This window comes from Vipera berus, assembly GCF_964194415.1.
Source record: "Vipera berus genome assembly, chromosome: 1".
NCBI lineage: Eukaryota > Metazoa > Chordata > Lepidosauria > Squamata > Viperidae > Vipera > Vipera berus.
Genome location: NC_138202.1, coordinates 135,461,316 through 135,480,653, shown reverse-complemented (window position 1 = coordinate 135,480,653; position 19,338 = coordinate 135,461,316). Strand labels below are relative to the sequence as shown.

General features: G+C 34.8%; 1 protein-coding gene across 4 annotated transcripts in view; it reads left to right on the top strand.

The window, feature by feature from the left end:
* The window catches only part of DPP10 (dipeptidyl peptidase like 10), a 420,223-nt gene that overhangs the window by 338,502 nt on the left and 62,383 nt on the right, over positions 1–19,338 (top strand). For all 4 annotated transcript variants that reach the window (XR_014026226.1, XM_081326185.1, XM_081326184.1 and 1 more), the window contains 3 exons: positions 9,711–9,831; positions 10,741–10,895; positions 13,822–13,919. Coding sequence is in view for 3 of the 4 variants with exons in the window: in XM_081326185.1 (XP_081182311.1) it covers positions 9,711–9,831; positions 10,741–10,895; positions 13,822–13,919 (374 nt within the window). In the remaining variant the exon portion in view is untranslated. The remainder of the gene's footprint in view (positions 1–9,710; positions 9,832–10,740; positions 10,896–13,821; positions 13,920–19,338) is intronic.

The window sequence follows — 19,338 nt, the reverse complement described above, 5'->3', positions numbered from 1 at the left end:
ATGACCTCCAAGGTTCCTTCCAACCACCAGCTTATCAAGTACTTAGGAGCCGAGGGCTTGGCAACACAAGGAAACGACTGCCAATCATCAGCCATCAACATACCAATCAACCAATAGGAAGGCACCACATAAATATGTCTCACAAAATAGCCCAAAGTACATATTCCAGTAGAGAAAGGTTCCCTGAAGAATGGTTCCAGCGCAAGTCCAAAAACTCGGAAGAATAAATCTCTGATCCCAGTGACTGACCCAGATTCTATCTTGCAATTCAATTATCCTCCAAATGACCAAAATAAAATTAAAAAACAACAACAACTCAGTGATGTGCCCCCAAAGCTAATACAGCTTCTGGAAATTCCCTCCACAAAAACAACAACAACAACAACAACAACACCTTATTGTTATCATTATCTATAATTTCAGTATATACTGTGTGAATTTGCCTGTCATTAACCAATACACAGAGACAAGTAATTGTTACAGGGATAAGTTATTGTGCTGTTGTTATTAAAAAGTCTCTACCAGATACTTTTTACAATAGCTTTAACCATATCTATTAGTTGCAGTGTAGTGTCTCTGTATGTATATATGTATGTATGTATGTATGTATGTATGTGTATATATTTGTGTTTGTATATGTGTATGTGTATGTAAAAAGGGAGAAAGTAGAAGTTCACTTGAATCAGTCAGATCTGTATTACAGTCAAAAATCATCCTAAGGAGGATTTATTTATTTTATTTATTTAATTGATTTTATATACCGCCCTATTCCCGAAGGACTCAGGGCGGTTTACAGGGCGAGTTAAAACAATACAAATGAGTACACTTTAAAATAGAATTAAATTAAGACTAGCCCACAATTAAACAAATTAAAAGAGCCTTGGTGGAGCAGTGGGCTGATGCCTCCTTAAGTAACATCAGCTGCCTGCAATTAGTGCAGGTTCGCATCCCGCCAGGCTCAAGGTTGACTCAGCCTTCCATCCTTCCGAGGTAGGTAAAATGAGGACCCAGATTGTTGGGGGCAATTAAGCTGACTTTGTAATAATGCCGCTTGGGGTGTGTGTGAAAGCCCTAATAAGCAGGCATATACATAGAATGAAGGCTACTGCTAAGCTTGTAAGCCGCCCTGAGTCTTCGGAGAAGGGCGGGATATAAATGTAATAAAATAAAAATAAATAAAAATAAATTAAAATTAAAATTAAATTAAAAACCCCTCAGTCCAGGTCAGCAAGATCAAACAACCAAGTTTTAAGGTCCCGGCGAAACGAGCGAAGGTCTGGGGCAGTCCGAAGTTCTACCGGCAGTTCATTCCATAGGGCAGGCACGCCCACAGAGAATGCCCTCCCCCTTGGATGAGGTACAGGCAATCAAAAAGCATAAAAATATATCAGAGTCTAAAAAATAATAATTATAAAATAATAAGTTATATAAGTAGATGCAAAAGAATTCTAAAAGGAGGGGGATATAGATATACATTAGAGGGATATAGAGGAGCATAAAGGTTAGTAGGTGGCAGATTACCACAGTACACAGTGTTCTAGGATGACAAACTAGAGGCTCATTAAAACTAGTTTAGGGCATAGGTCATCCATCTGACAGTTTTTAAGCACTGCTGAGCAGAACCTGGAAACATTACATGTTATAGCAGGGTTAGTGTCTGAAAGGAGCAAGGAGGTGTAGAATTGTCCAGTGTGCCCTGAATATTTGTGCAGTAATAGTGAGATGAGGCTAGGTTCATTTGAGCACAGAGGATGTGAGCATCCTTAATGAGATGAGAGGGAAAAGATCACCACATGTTATTCATATAAATAGTGAAAAATCAGACCTGGAACTAGGAATCAGGTACTATGAAATTTACCAGAAGAATGAGTCCATGGATAAATTTGTTTCCTTACTTCCCTGCATAATTGGTTTAGAATAAACATCAAATTGTAGCTTGCAGAAATATTCAAATGTAATTAAAAACCAATTGAACTACCCAAAACAGTTTGTTGATGGTTACTTCCATGTATCCATGTGTAGTGGTTAAGGAAGCCAGTCAAGCCATCTTGAGCCAATTGCTCCTTCTGAACTGCAAGGAAGGTCAGGCTCTTTAACAAGCCAGCCGATGAACCATCCCAATGCATCACACTATGCATTGATAGCTTTCTTCTGAGAACTGAGTAAGCACAAGCAGACCCGCAGCAGTAATACAAGAAAACATTAAAAACAACAACTTCCCATTTGGGTGATTATTTTCTCTTTCTGTGGCATTAGAAATTTCAAGTCAGCAATAATTTTTGGAGGAACTTTGTGAAATTGATAGGTAATTACTTAAAATATTACATTTGATTTCACCTAACTGAACTTGGAGCATTTATTTCAAAAGAGGTCTTCTGCTTCACACTGTATAAAAATATAGAATAGCTGCAGAATGTTTATTGGATTTTTTTAATCTCTCCTTTATTACTTTATAAGTAAATCAGGTAAGTAACTAATACTCCTCCCTCCTCCCTTCCCACAACATCATTTCTGTGAGTTGGGTTGGACTGAGAGAGAGTGACTGGCCCAAGATCATCCAGCCGGTTTTCTTGACTAAGGCAGAACCAGAACTCACAGACTCTTGCTTTCTAGGCCAACACCTTAACCATGACATCAAACTGACTCCAAATTGTTGGATGATTGATTGATGGTAACCCAAGAAGGAAGTACTTCTGGCTGTAGCAGATGAAGACAATTTTCTATATATCTCAAATAATTCAGAACATTTTGTTGATACAGCAGCAGTTTTGAAGCCACCTGGGATTTGTTTTATATCAGTGTTGATGTCAATTGCTAGTCCAAAATAGCGGAGGTGAACATCAGTGTGGGAGGGGGGCACATTCCTTGTTGGATCCTGATTAATATGTGGCATTACCTACCTGTATTTGTATATCCAATTAAGCATCAATTGAGATATATTAGTTCCCTAGGCAAGATGTAGTTGTAAAAAATTGAAACAGTGGAACAGTTCTGTCAGATGGATAATGGCATCACTGAAGCTGAAACAGAGTGGAGATAATATGAAGCTCTTTCCCATTTTCTTAAGCTTCTGTGTGGTGAACTTACTCCTATTGCATTTGAGCATTTTGTCCAATAAATTATGATTGACATGAGATTCTGGAAACAAAACACCTTTAATGAAACTCCTGAGTACACCTCTCCCACCCGCATATTTTTCTTTTAATTAAGGATTCCCATAGTGACAATTTCTATTTCTTTAATTTACACTGCCTAGAAAATTAGCCCCTTGGAGAACAGATGTAATAATTGCTGAAATGTATTATGGGAATGTACTATACAAAGTTGATGCATTGCCAGTATTACTTGCATGTTTCAAAGATAAGGAACATAGTTCTTTGTTTGTCCCTACATGCACATTAAATTTACAGCTCTGGAATAAAGAGATGAGGTGAAGAATTGAACAGGTATTTAGTATTATAGATGAGGTTTTAAAGGAGATGAAAGGGTTTTGCAATATTTCCTTCTAATTAATTTGTTCCACTGTGGTTGCCCTACCTGACTTCCTAAGAAGTTCTTTTTCTTTCTTCTACATTTTTGTGGGATGTTACTCTGCCTCAAGGATTATGCCTTCCCCTCCTATATATATGGCCACCTGTAACTTAAATACTTGATAGACTGAGGAAGGCTTGCATTATTCCAACCCCGTGCCTTTTTTTACATTGGCAGAGCTGGGGTGGGCTCGGCCTCCGTATGATGCAACTGGCCCACGGGCCGGCAATTTTACACCTCTGCCCTAACAGATACGCTTCACTATCTTGGAAAAACTTTAAGTGAAGGACTGATCTCTGCTTTATCAAGACCTGAGAAAATATAAGGAAACCTTTCTTCACCCCTGCAACCAAATTTGTCTTTTTGATTTTACTTGCTTCAAACTTATCATTGATCATTATATCTTAGACAATTATATTTGTTAATTATCACATCACTATAACTAACTTTGTTAAACAATTTTTACTGGACCACAAATTTTAGTTCTATTCAGAATTTTAATTCCATTTCAAAATCTATATTTTTGGAAATTCCAGATTTATGTTTATTCAGCTTTCTAAGTCCTTATAACAATAAAAGTGAGTAGGTTCATGTCTGATTGAAAGCTTAGTAATAAAAGAAGGTTGCCCTCTATGCAGCTTTCCCATAGCACCTATTCAGCTTTACCCTTCTTTTATTTTCTAATATGAAAGGTAAAATAACATAAGACAGAGGTTATCATCATAATCTAATGGTCCGATCCTGTAACAAATTAGTCCCCCATTGGAAACATTAAAATAAAGCAATTTTCATTTTGCTATATATAATCATGATGTTTCCAAAATGACAAATTTGAAAGCTTTAACATTTTATAGGAAGAAAGTATTTTTAAATTTGAAGTAAAAATGTTATTTTCTTATCACTTTCAAAACAGAACTGATGTAATTCAGTACAAATATCAAGAATTAGCAACTTTTTCACATCACATTACTATCGTGACCTTCCCAGATGTATTATTATAACTTTTTTTTTAAATGGATTGAATGTAACCAGATTGCCAAGTGTCACAATATTTCAGTAATCACCATCCCAGGGACAGAAAACTATCTCAAATTTATCAGTTGTGCATGTGTGTGCATTTAAAAATAATCTTAGAATTCTAGGAGGACATTTGGGGGTATTATGGGTACCGTACACCCTATGTTATCAATTCCTGATATGTACAGAATAACAAAACCTCATTTAACACTGTAATAGTACAGTGGCACAGAACCACAGTTGGCCCAAAATTTATGTTACTAAGCAAGACATTTGTTAAGTGAGTTTTGTCCCATTTTATTAGTTTCCTTGACACATTTGTTAAGTGAGTCAACACAGTTGTAAAGTTAGTAACATGGGTGTTAAATGAATCTGGCTTCCCCATTGACTTTGCTTGTTAGAAGGTCTCACAAAGTGATCATGTGACACCAGGAGACTGCAACTGTCATAAATATGAGTCAGTTGCCAAGCATCTGAATTTTGATCATGTGACCACAAGGATTCTGCAATGGTTGTAAGTGTGAAAAATGGTCATAAGTCACTTTTTCAGTGCCATTGTAATTTTGAACGGTCATTAAACAGACTGTTGTAAGTCAATGACTACTTGTATTCAGGAATATCAGTTGAACTGAATAGGATATTATGGGAGATTTACATCATTTTCACAATGAGATCATCATGGAAATAATATAAATTGTAACAGTTATTTAATTTGGTGCATAGAAATTCCATCATGTCAGGGCCTGATAAAATGAGGTTTTCTTGCAATAATATACAGAAAAGAAATGTTCTTTTTTGATAACCCACAAAAAATTCACATGAAAGAAAAAACAGTAAATGGGAAACTCTTTTTTCTACTTCTTTTACTATCTTTATTGTCCATTGAGCAGTGTGTCTTTATATACAGTATCAGATATTCTACTTTTATTAAGAGTTTTTTAAAAAATCAGTTTGATTGACAGCTGCTGGGTTGAAAACCCATCATTTTCTACTCATTTCTCCATCTGCATCTAGGGCATGAAACTGTTAATCATTCTTTCAAACATCAAAGAAGCCCATGAATAGTTTGATCAGAAAAGGTAGTATGATAACTGCATATTTATATTTAGTTCCACAAGCTTATAATGTTGGGTAGGTTTTTTATTTATTTCATCACTTTTTGTGCATGCATTAGCATCAGGTGAAATCATAGGAGAAAGAACTAATGAATATGCAACTAGGCCATACTGAAAAACATCTTGAAAGCATACTATTATCTTAGCCAGCAGTATCAAATTAAGCTGAAAGAAAAAATATATACCAGAACTGCAACGATATCTAGAGAATTTTATCTTCAGTTTTTAAAGTCTGCGGGGAGAAATTAGGCTCTTGCATTACCAAGTAGCACAGCTGACCACATTTATATTGGAAAAAATATAGCTAGGAATCCACAATGAATAACTCCAACATCAAAAGGTCTTCATCACTGCCTTACATTTGTGTATATTTGGCACAGTGGATCTAGCACTCAGGCTCCTTTTGACTCTTGTCAAATCATTTTCCTCTCCAGTATCTGCTTACTACCCTTAAGTGAAAAGAAGGGTCAGATGTGACAGAGAAATCCAACTAGCAATCTCTGTCCCTCTTCCTTTAATTCTTTTGACAAATGCACTGTCAAGATGACATTAGATAGCAGCAGCATTGCAGTGTTTACAGCACTACTGTATTGTTTGAAATATGTTTTCCTCATGGTAATCTGTGAGACATTATGCCCATGGGCTTCTATTATGTTTAGGTCGTTGTGTAGGGTAGAAGAATATATGATAGATAAATATGCTTAGCAGTTCTTAACTTACACCGGTGGAAGATGGAATTGTTCATGTATTTATTTTCCACCTTCACTCTAAAGAGGTGCTCTGCAGTGTATTAAGAGATCCTCTAACATACACTGAGATGGAACACTAAGGGCTGCAAGGACGCTGGTAGAAAATCACCATTTCTTCCTTGATTTTATTTATTTTAAAATGTTATAAGGGGTGCTTAATCCTGCAACAACTCTGGGTTGCATTCAGTAAATGTAAGCAAGAGTTTGACAACCTCACCTGTTTTGTTTGGAGTAAAGATTGGGCATCATCCATATATTGATGGTATCTGAACCCAGTCCAATGGATGACCTCACCCAGCATCCTCATGCAGATTTTAAATGTAAAGTGAGAGTGCAGAGCCCTGAGATACTCCCCCACACCAAGGTATGATGCCTCTACTGCAGACATATCAAACTTGTGACGTCGTGTGATGTCGCTTAATGTATCAGGACGGTTTTGCCATTGCCGGTAATGGGGTGGGTGTGGCTTCTGGATGATGCGTCCGGCCCGCGGGCTGGCAGTTTGATACCCCTCCTCTACTGCATGGGTGTCAAACTCGCCATGTCACGTGATGTGTCATGAAAAATTGTGACTTTTTTCATGTTGCCGGAGCTGGGGTGGGCATGGCCTCTGCATGATGCAATCAGCCCACGGGCCAGCAGTTTGACACCCCTGATCTATTGGTTCTTTCTTTTTTCTGGAAGAGCAGTATGGATTGAATGTAGATAAAAATAATGGACATTGCTATTAGGACAGGGGTCCATAATCCCTGGGTCAGAGTCCACTACCAGGCCATGGTCTATCAGGAACCGGGCCATGCAAGCAACTGGCCAGAGCATGTGTAAGCAGCTTTACATGTGTAAGCAGCAGGCTGGTGTGCATGCATGCAGCTTGACTTACATGAAGGGTGGGTGGCACACATGCACACATGGGCCAGCACACATGTGTATGCATACAGGCAATTTGAATTGCATGAGCAGTGGATTGGCATGCACAGTCACATACACATAGCTCAACTTGCACAGGGGGCGGGCCAGCATGCACACACATATATGCAAAGCTCAACTGGCACAAGAGGTGAACTGGTTTCCCTCTCCCCTCCCACCAGGCCACTAAGCTGTAAAGGTTGGGGACCACTGTATTAAGATTTCAACAAAACATGCAAAAGATTTTCCAGGATATACAGGTAGTCCTCGACAATTGAGCCCAAAATTTCTGTTGTTAACTGAAACATTTGTTAAACGAGTTTTGCCCCATTTTATGACCTTTGTTGCCACAGTTGTTAAATGAATCATTGTAATTGTTAAGTTAATGGCACGGTTGTTAAATGAATCTGGCTTCCTTATTGACTTTGTTTGTCAGAAAGTCACAAAAGGTGATCACACGACCCCAGGACAACATAACCATCATAAAAATGAGTCAATTGTCAAGTGTCCGAATTTTGATCACGTGACCACGAGGATGTTGCAATAGTTATGAGTCACTTTTTTTACTTTTTAACTTGACCAGTCACTAAAAGAAGTGTTGTAAGTAGAAGACTACCTGTACAGTATGTGTATACACACACACACACACACACACACACACGAGAAAAGTTTCTGTTGTATTTGAACATATTTTATATTACCCGTTAGCCTGGAACATTAAATTTAAGGAGTTTATTAAACCTGCGTGCAAATTGTCAAAACCCAGTGATCCTTGTAACTTCCAAAGAATAATCCGTTACCTCTGATGTATCATACTGTTTTCACTCATGTAACCAGACTAATGGGCCACATTTAAGGCATGAAATAGTAATTAAAACACCTTTTCATTCCCTTAGGAAACAGAAGTTCCATTAAAATTAATAATTTTGAAACACAGAACTCTTAATTAATTTAAGCTCTATTAACTGTAGAATCAGCTTTTTCACAGGTTGTGTTTAATGACGCTCTTTACAAGCAAGGCCAACCCAAAGTGATTCTGCTGCTTGAAGCAAAAGTTAATAAGAATTTCTTTCCATGTAAGAAAATCTAATGGTTAGCATTTGAATGGTATTTTAGTATTGGTAACAGGGCTGGTTTTTCCATACCTAAGACCAACAGGTTGGTTTGAAAATATACAAGAGCATATACATTTGTTCTCAAAAGAAGAAAGAAGATTAGGAGAAGTTGCTACTACTGCCCCAGAGATAGCACCTTGCTTCATTTTTTCCCCAATAGAAATGTCTCCTATCGATCTTCTGCTTGCATAGAGGACTTGTGAAAAGACTCCAAGCAACTGCATAAAGCTTTCTGAGATGCAATTCAGGAACTGAATGATTGACTAAAATGGTTTTGGCTTATCCTGTTACTACTATACTTTGGTTTGAAATAGCTAGATTGTAACATAAATGATAGCAATCGATGCCTGATTCAAAAAGTAGTTGCCTTAAATCCTTGTGAAGTAGGCAAACAATAAAAACTGAATATATAAATATAATGACTAAGGCTAGTATAGATATTAAGAATTATGGACACTTCAGGATGAGATAAAGTTTAATGCCATGTTGTATATGTGTGTGTTTATATGTTTAATTATTAATTAAGGCTATATATTGTGCCACCCAGAGTCACTCTATAGATGGAAGGCTTTTAAATTTGAGAAAGGAAGGAAGGAAGGAAGGAAGGAAGGAAGGAAGGAAGGAAGGAAGGAAGGAAGGAAGGAAGGAAGGAAGGAAGGAAGGAAGGAAGGAAGGAAAAGATTGGCTGCATAGGCATGAAACAAGATTTGATTTTGGAGAATATTTGCCATTTTATATCTATGCAACCTCAGTGTGACATTCTGCAAGACACAAGAGTTCTGTAACACACCAGAATTGAAAAATACAGGCCAGTGCTATGAACCTATAAGTACACATCTTGGATTTCATGTATTTTTTTTTCTTTTTAAGGATTTCATTCTAAGTCAGAAAATATCATTTTCTACCTGGAAGGTAGAGTTTATTCTATATGGCTATGTATATAAATATAATTAAAATATACCGGTAATAATATAAATATAATAAAATATAATTAAAATATAATAATAAAAATTAATGCAAAGAAAGTAGCAAGATTATCAGTATGTTAATCAACTGACACTGTAATTTACAGTGTTCATAGTATAACTTAACTTTGCCTTCTGTTGAAGCTTATTTGATTTTAGACACAAATATTTTATTTCTTTCCTGTTTTCCTTTTAAAATAATCCATAAATTATATAAGGATATAAAAATTAGCTTCAGAAATGATTTCCTGATAATGAATATGAAAATGTTAACTAATTACATAGTGTGTCATTCTTTTTTACCCAACATAGGTTTATATTTTTGAAAATAACATCTATTACCAGCCTGATGTAAAGAGCAGCTCTTTGAGACTGACATCTTCTGGGAAAGAAGGAATTGTTTTTAATGGAATTGCAGACTGGTTATATGAAGGTAAATTGCACAATAAAAATTGTTGTATGTATGTGAATGCAAAAAAGCTTATCCTTGCTCAAATTTGAAAAGTAAAAAACATTGCGGGATGAACGCTTTCAAGATTTCTTGGGAATGTGGTAGCTCAGATATATTTTTCACTTTTAGGCTTAGGGAGATCAGTACCAAACTAGAGACAACATTTTTTTTGCAGATGTTTCATTTTTCCAGAGAGGCTTCTTTAGTGCAATTGTTCAGAAATGGGGATTGTCTTACAATGAATTCTGAGGGATTGGATAACAGTTTGATGCTTCCTTGGAAGCACTGGTTGATTTTAAACAAAACATTGAGAGAATAAAGAGAACAAACTCCCATCATTAGACTTCCTCATAACTATGCTGAATGATAACTGCCTGAAATCCAAGTTTACAGAAAATCTATTCACATAGAACGAAACGTATACTACCATAAAAGCCACCGCAGAAAGCATAAGATCAGCTGCATATTTATTATTATTATTAACAAGTTCTTGCAAATTATCTCATTTTAAAAAACTTATCACTATGAATATAAAATATGGAAATCTAGATTATGCATGTTTGTTTTTTTTACCTCAAGAAAAATAACTTACATGGGACGTATTTTTTGTATTCTAGAAATTATTCTTTTTTCAGGGAAGTGTAGAAGTGCATCTAAATAATTTTGAAGTGTGAATTTCAGGGAAAAGTGAATTATTCCATTTAGTTTAAAATAAAGGGCACCATCCTTTATAGTTTCTTTGCTTTTGCTTTTATGTTTCTAAGAGGAAAACGTTTAGATAAAACTGATCTATCAAATGTCCTTCCACGGAATTCTAAAAGGTAATATTTACTTGTAAATCTGTTAGAAAGTGCTAATTTCATAGTTTTAAGTATATTTGTTTTTCCCCAGAGGAGCTGCTTCATTCACACATTACTCACTGGTGGTCACCTGATGGAGAGAGGCTGGCATTCCTTATGATAAATGACTCATTAGTACCAAATATGCTTATTCCTTGGTTTACTGGATCTCTGTATCCCAAAGGAAAACAGTACCCATATCCAAAGGTAAGGAAATTGAGTAATACTTTCTTTATTATTAATGTATGCTTTACTTAATTGTTCCCTTACCCACAATTACTGGAAGAAAACAGTCATTGTAGTTGAAAATAACAACTCTATTACCTAAAAATAAAAGACTTAAGCAATTTTTTTTTGTTATTCAGATATAATTACAGACATCCCAGTCCCAGGAGACTTATGTGAATGTTTGTGAATTAATGAATGTTTGTGAATTAATGAACTAATTAGGTTGTTGTTGTTTTTTGTCACTTGTTCAACATGAGAGCAGGTTAAGGAACTTGCACGAGATGGGTCGCAAACAAATCTAACAAACACACAAACAAAGAAACAATAAATAAATAAATAAAATAATTCCAGTTCTTCTCTCTTGTTAAGATTCAGTCGACTTCAGACTGTTTATCTCTTCTATCAAGTCAAATAAGCACTGTAAGATGTAGGATATATTAATAATACTTTACCTCCAGGTAAAGCTACCTTTTCCTATGCTATGTGCACCACTTGGCAAAATATAATTAAAACCATATCGGACACAAAAATCATCTTAGGTATGCAGTCATCACCTCTAAAATAGATTATTGCAATGAGTTTTATCTGGGACTGCTTTTGTAGACTGCAGCTGGTGCACAATAAGCAATCTGCTGGTAAGTAACAGCCACCATAATTACTTAACATCAGTGCTTTAGGCCCTGCATTAGTTATTAGAAGACTTCTCAGCACAATTCAAGGAGTTACCGTAATTATTACTAATAAATCCATTCATTTATTGTAGTCCCTGGGCAGCATGATGGGAATATAATAAATGGAGTTTATCAGCTGGAAAGCAGGCAGCCCAAGTTTGAGAACCAAGCGTCACGTGTCAGGGTGAGCTGCCATTATTCGGCCCATCTCCTGCCACCCTAGCAGTTCAGAAGCATGCAAATGCCAGTAGTTAATGAATGCTGGCAGTTAGTGTGGGGGTTGGGTTTTACAGTTGGCTTATTGTTTTAACATATTACCATAAACCTCTAGTACTTTTGCTAGAGTGTGGCAGTCTACAGGAATAATAATAATAATAATAATAATAATAATAATAATAATAATAATAATAATAATAATAATAATAATAATAATAATAATAATAATTAATAATAATAATAATAATAATAATAAAAAAACTTTTTCTATCCATAGTCTTAAAAGACACAATCCAGTAACAGATGCACGTTTAGATGCTCAGGTGCTAAGCTGGACATTTAGTGACCAAAAAGTCTAAAGCCACAGAAACTGTTCTATGGAATCATGAAATCTTGCACTTCCATAGCCAATGCTTTCGAGGACAAAGATTTATTTTCATGTACTTCATTTTAAAATGAATGTGAGAATGTGAGATGCAAAACCTGATTGTTTAATTTGATTGGGTGAAAAGTTCCCATTTTTATGGGCATTTATTTAATTTGTCCCCATGAATAATATATACAGTACCAAATTATTATTTCTTTCTATGTAAAAACTTCAAAGTCCTTTTAAGCAAATCAGTAAGCTTGATGAAATGATGGAATTTCTCTGGAACAGAAACTGTCGACAAATTTATTTTCTTGAATGTTATTTGTAAAAACTAGAGGAGTTTTTGTCTCTGATTATTGAATGGAAATGTTTGAAGTCTTGTGTTTTTTGCCCTATGGCCTCTTTTGGATCTATTTCTTAATCCTCATGCCTCAAAAATCAAAACAAAACTTCTGTTTGGATAATCTTTTTTTTATTATTATTATTCTTGATTATATGCTGAATGCAATTGGTGTCTAATTTTTGTCATCAAATTGTGATTAAAATATATGGCCTGCAAAGAAGTTGATAACAATTTTTTTAGACAGGCTTCAATTTAATTATCGCTTTTAAAGGATTAGAAAGAAGATGAGGAATGTTAAAGGAGACTTACTTTTTAAACTTGTGAAATATTAAGTAGTTGGTGCATATTAAAATATTGAAAAAGAAAAAAAAAGAACCTAGGAATGTTAGAATCGAACATGTAGTTTAGCATGGATTTAGGCCAGGATGAATGATTTATAAACTTGTTAAATCTGTCTGTTTTCTCTCCCCAGCATGGTTTCTTTTTTATTGTTGTTTTTACTTATTTTTATGTTTTTAACCCTTTACATTCCACCCAGAGTAATTTGGTCAGTGGGCAACTTTAGAAAATGAATAAGTAACGTATTACTCTGGACTAGGATCTGTTTGATAATTATCTTTATTACATTCGAATTTTTAAAAATATGAAATTGTTAGATGACTTTACAGCATGTAAAATTAAATGTAATACATCAGTAGATTTTTTCCTATGTTTTTAATAGGAGCAGAATTAATTTCTACAACTGTTATATTACTTTTCTGTAGCAATTTCTAAATTGTACAGTACAAAAAGAAACAGAACAAAGGATAAAATTTAAGATTCAATTAAGCTTATGATCAAGAAATCATAAAAGTCTAGTATAATTTATTATGTAGTGAGCAGATTTATGTTGCTAATAAATTGTAACCTTTATTTAATTTTTCTGTTCATTTTAGATTCACCTTAATTATGAAGCAAATGATCTAATAATATAGACTAAGACTTTATGTCTTCCAATGTTTTACTTCACTAGGCAGGTTTAGTAGTATTTATGACTGCTATTGGACCAAGCTGCTGCATATTGAACTTTTTAAATTATTTTTATTCCTTATAAAAGCATCGTCCCTTTTTTGTATTTTATACAGTTATTTGTATTCACAACAAAAAAAGGAAAATAAAATAAGTTTGTAGGAATGTAGGTCTTATTGTATATGCCAATATTGTATATTCTCTGTCATGGAATATCAATGAGATATCTATGTGACTTGTATTTAATTATTTCATTCATATTTCATCAGTACTGAAATGTATTTATTTTTTTAAAAGGCAGGTGAACTGAATCCAGTAGTAAAGCTGTATGTTGTCAATCTATATGGCCCAACACATACTTTGGAACTCATGCCACCAGACAGTTTTAAATCAAGGTAAGCATAGTTGAAGTTGATATTCAACCTACTATACTTTAACTAGAGAGCCAGCTTGGTGTAGTGGTTAAGTGACTAAAAGAAAAGGAGATGGCAAATTCTAGTTCTGCCTTAGACATAAAGCCAATTGGGTGACCTTGGGCAAATCATTCTCTCTCAGCCTTCAGAAAACACAATGGCAAACAACTTCTGAAAATCTTGCCAAGAAAACTGCAAGAACCAGTCCAGACAATCACCAGGAATCAACATTTTCTGGAAGGGCTACTAGCAGGTAAGTTGAAGAAAGAGATGGGGTGGAGGGTAATTCTAGCTGCAGAAAACCACACCTTGTATACAAATGCATACAAAGTTTGAATTGAGAACTCAGCAACAGATAGCAAATGCTGCCTCTACAAAGAAGCTGAAGAAACAGTCGACCAACTAATTAGCTGTTGCAAGAAGACCACTACAAACAATAACATGGGACAGTAGCAACAATGGTGCATTGAAATATCTACAAGAAATATCTATTTGCCTGCAAGTAAGAACAAGTGGGATCACAAAATAAGACAAGATAATAGAAAATAAAGAAGTTAAAGTGCTCTGGGACATTAGACTCCAAACAGGCAACTTCCAGGCTTAACAACTGCCAATAAGAAAGACAAAAAAAATCTGGATAGCAGATGTTGCAATACTTGGAGACAGCAGAATAAAAGATAGAGAAAATGAGGAAAATCACAAAATACAAAGTTCTGAAAATTAGAAATAGAACATAGCAAATAAAACAAAGGTAGTACCAGTACTAATGAGGCACCTTAGGTGTAATCCCAAAATATCTTGAGCACCACTTGAACACTATCAGTATTGACAAAATCCCCATCAGTCAATTGCAAAATGCAGATTTACTTGGAACAGCTTATATCCTGCAACCCTATCTTCTGCTTGGGGCTTGGGAAGGACTCGATAGATGGATAAAAGCGCCAAATCCAGTCTAATCATCTGGCTGACTGTACAACGAACCTTAATAATGATCCATTTTTCAAAAAATTCTTATAGGTTGATTTTAGGTAATATAATGAAAATGTTATTATAAAATTGATCTATTGAAATTTTTATAAAGCATTTTACATTCTTTATAAAAGAGATATGAAAAGATAATCTTTCATAGAAGAGATACGTCTGTGCATGCAGACTGAAAGAAAAGCAGCATTATTTGATTAAATTTGACAAGATTTTATGTTTAGGCTTGCAACAATGAATGGAACAGATTAGAACTTCAGAAAACTTCTCTAAGTACCATATTTAAAGTCCAAACTCTATAATCACTGAATTAAAGTGGTCTTTCTTTTTTCATTAAAAGAATGCTTGATTCTGAAAACTGACCACTTCTTTAAATAAGGTAAAAGGTAAAGGTTCCCCCGCACGCACATGCGTGCTAGTCGACTCGATTCCAACTCTAGGGGGCGGTGCTCATCTCCGTTTCAAAGCCGAAGAGCCAGCGCTTGTCCGAGGACGTCTCCGTGGTCATGTGGCCGGCATGACTAGACGCCAAAGGCGCACGGAACGCTGTTACCTTCCCACCGCAGTGGTCCCTATTTTTCTACTTGCATTTTTACGTGCTTTCGAACTGCTAGGTTGGCAGAAGCTGGGACGAGTAACAGGCGCTCACTCTGCTACGCGGCACTCGGGATTCGACCCGCCAAACTGCCGACCTTCCGGTCGACAAGTTCAGCGTCCTAACCCACTGAGCCACCGCGTCCCTTCTTTAAATAAACTAAATTTCAAATTAAAAATCAAAGCAAAAGCATTTATCAAAGAAATACAAGATAGGGAAATTTTCTGGATTTCAAAGAATCTAGAATGAACTTTTGCTGATTAGGATGGGGAATAAAATTTTAAAGATTTGTTTATAGAGAATGAGGTGAGATACAGGATGAAAAGATTGTTGTATTTTAAGTGATGGCAATTAAAGTTGTTTATATTCACCAGGACGGATTCTTTCTTTCTTTTCCCCCCTTTTTTGCACATTCAATTTTTACCTTTTTGTTTTTGTAGTTTGTATTAGCTTGATGTGTATATGTTATTTTCAATAAAATTATTACAAAATTGATTTTTTACAATTAGATCTTATTGCAAATGTGTAGATTATACAGGGGTGTGTTCTAAATCATCAGATTCAAAATACATTATATCCAATAGTGCATTTTCCAAGCAGTAAGCAAAAACAACAAATATTACATATCTAAGTAGATAACAGGTCTATTTTTTTTTAAATTGTGGGTTTGTGCAAGCTTACTAAATGAAATCATGTATTTGATACATTCTGTTTGAGTTGCAAATGGTTTTAAGCAATCATTCTGTTGTCATATCACAAAGCCTGAGTGTGTACCTCCCTGGAAAATCAATTTTAATTTTACCTATGAAAGTACTGTATAATGCCCTAGTTATAGAAAACTGGAATTGGACATGATAAACCAAAAACATATTGAAAAATATTTTAAAAATCCAAGACATAGGCTATATTTCTCTTTCTTTTACCCACTCCAGAACAAATTGAGGTCTGTTGACCCTTTATTTTATACACATTGAAAGAAGTCCATAGTCTGCAACAATATATTTCTGATACGTTTGATTTTTTTTACTGTTTGTGTTCAGATGACATAGTGTCAGTTGTTAAAGAAAAATAAAAACAAGGGCATGTAGAAACAGTGTTCTGATAAACAAACACATCCAGCAGAAGAATTCTATGTTAACTGGTAATGCCATTCCCAAACTGTAATCAAACTAAATAGAAATGGAAAATGTAATATTACTTCACCTAGAAATGCATACGAGGATAAGTATCATGACAAGCTTGAAAAATTGCTATGTGATTTAAATAAAACATCACAAAAATTCAAAATCAAGAATATTGGCAAAGTAATTGTCTTGAAAGACAAAGGGCCTTTCTTTGATATCCTTTTTAAATCAAGTCTTGATTGCTAAGATGATAGCATTTTATGTCCAAAGGTAATTATAAAGATTACTGTAAACTACTATCCTGATGAATTCTGTGCATTGGTATCATTCTACCAACAAACAGCTTCTATTATTTACAGAAATTCTTTTTGTATTAGTATCAAATCTGGTACTTAAATTTTGTTTATACAAAATCATACTATAATCACTTTTGCAATTTATTATATTTTGTTAACCAGGTAATACTCAAGAGCAATTACACAATTTTTAGAAGAACATGAAGCTATTCACAAAAGTATTATAAAGGAGTATGATAAATAACAACAAAGGAGGAATGCAAGAACTGTTAGGTAAACATCAACTTAGTCTTGGGAAGGAAGAGAGGAACAGAAGGGAAAAAAAACCACTACTCTGATTTTCTTTGGTATAAGAGGGGACAAGGGAATATCCTAGTAGGCTTTCAAGATGTTATTTCAAGATGAAAGTCTCACTACTTTATAATAGAAAACATCTTTGCTTTGGATGAAATGCTCATTTGATATTCGAGGCATCCCATTTCTAAAAGATGAGTTGCTGAAACATTGTTACAACATCAACAGCAAGTGAATATACATATAACAATCTGCACAATGATGTGGTACATCTAACATAGAAATTGTAACAAAACTTCACTCAGCTGGAAGAGATTCAAGAGCCTTCCACCCAATCAACCTTATTCTCCTGGAAGTTTGTCAGAGAACTCTGGGGGACTTCAAGATCAATTTTTGACTATAACAACCCATGTGAATTGTTTATAGTGGGTTGGACAACAGAATGTCCTGAACAATGCTTAAATGTTGCCTTGTCTTTGAGTCTGCAGAAAGGAGGAATAACCAATTGAGCTGTGCCTTTCATTAAGAGCAATGATCCATTGCTGGACTTTTACCAGAACTTCATTCAAATATTAGATCTTTTGATGATTCAGCAAGGAGAGTTGCAGCAAGTTGCCTCATGGCAAGATGGGTGGCAAACAAATTTAATAAATAAATAAAGTTCAGGAGTTTCATAAGCTAAAGCAGGCAAATTTCATGAGTATCTACCAGATTTCAGTCATAAGACAGAAATATGGAATGGAATGATCTTGTTCTGATTGACCAGTTTGGAGAAGGACTTGCTGATTAACTGAGAGAAGAGTGGAACAAGGCATACTGTCAACATGGTCTGTGGGATGTTTTTTTTAATTTATTTATGTATTTCTATAACCACCCAATTCATTCAAATGACTTACAATATTGATGGAAGATTGAAAAAGTTGAGACACCGAGGAAAGAATATGGAAAGTTTCACAACTTCTCTGCATCCTTATCCCCAGTCTGGAATCCGTAGATGCCAGCACTAGAGAATCCATACAAATAAAAGCAGTATATAAGAGCAGTTTCCTGTCCATAGTAGAAAAAACAGAGGAGAAACAACCATTTTTGTATCTACTGTGGAGCCATAGGGTGCCTAGCCAAGACTTGTACTGCTAAAGTACAGATCTCTGAATCAGTTATTAAGTGCCACAACTATGGGACTATGGGCTGTGTAGCAAGCTAATCATTCCAGAGTATCATCTTGGAGAACCTCACAGACTCCCCTCCTAAGATCTCAACAGAGAGCCTCAGGCAGTAAAGAGTTCAGACACCAACAGCAGAAGAACATATTTTATTCTTGTTACAGTTTGTACACTCTCAGACTTAAAAATTCAACTCTCCATTCTTCTAGATTCAGGTGCACAGCCAATGTCAGAGATAAGATAATACTACAGTTTAAACTGCTGACACAGAGATTTGTGGAAACAATTGACCTGCTTTTATCTGCAATGTGCAATACTTTTATAACTGATAATAAATGATCCTACAGAATTATTTCCGTTCCATTTTATCTCAACCTACTTACATGCCCCATTGATTGGGCTCAAAATAATGATCCAGATATCCACTGGCAGCAAGGGCCTATCAAAAGTGTGAGCAGCATGATTTGCAAAGTTTTTATTCTTGCCTTCTTCTTAGCTCTGGTAATCCTCTTCCTTACCAGAAAAGGGCATAGAGTTGGTGATGTTTGGGGAAAGAAGGAATTACTCTCTTTTTTTATTATAATAATTTTACTAAATATTACAGTTAAAAAATTTCAAAAAAATAAAGTGCAGAAGAACAGAAAAAATAATTTACAAAGATATATATATATATATATATATATATATATATATATATATATATATATATATATATATATATATATATATATATATATATATATATATATATATATATATATATATATATAGAAATACAGATAAGAAAAAGAAAAGAAATAGATAAAGAAGTGATTTTCCCCATTTGTCAAAATCACTATCAACAATTTTAACACCTTATCTTAAAATACAACAATGTCTTCCTATCTATAAACAGATCCTTGAAATTGTATGATTCAGTCCTGGTCAGTAAAAGTCTATTATTGTAAC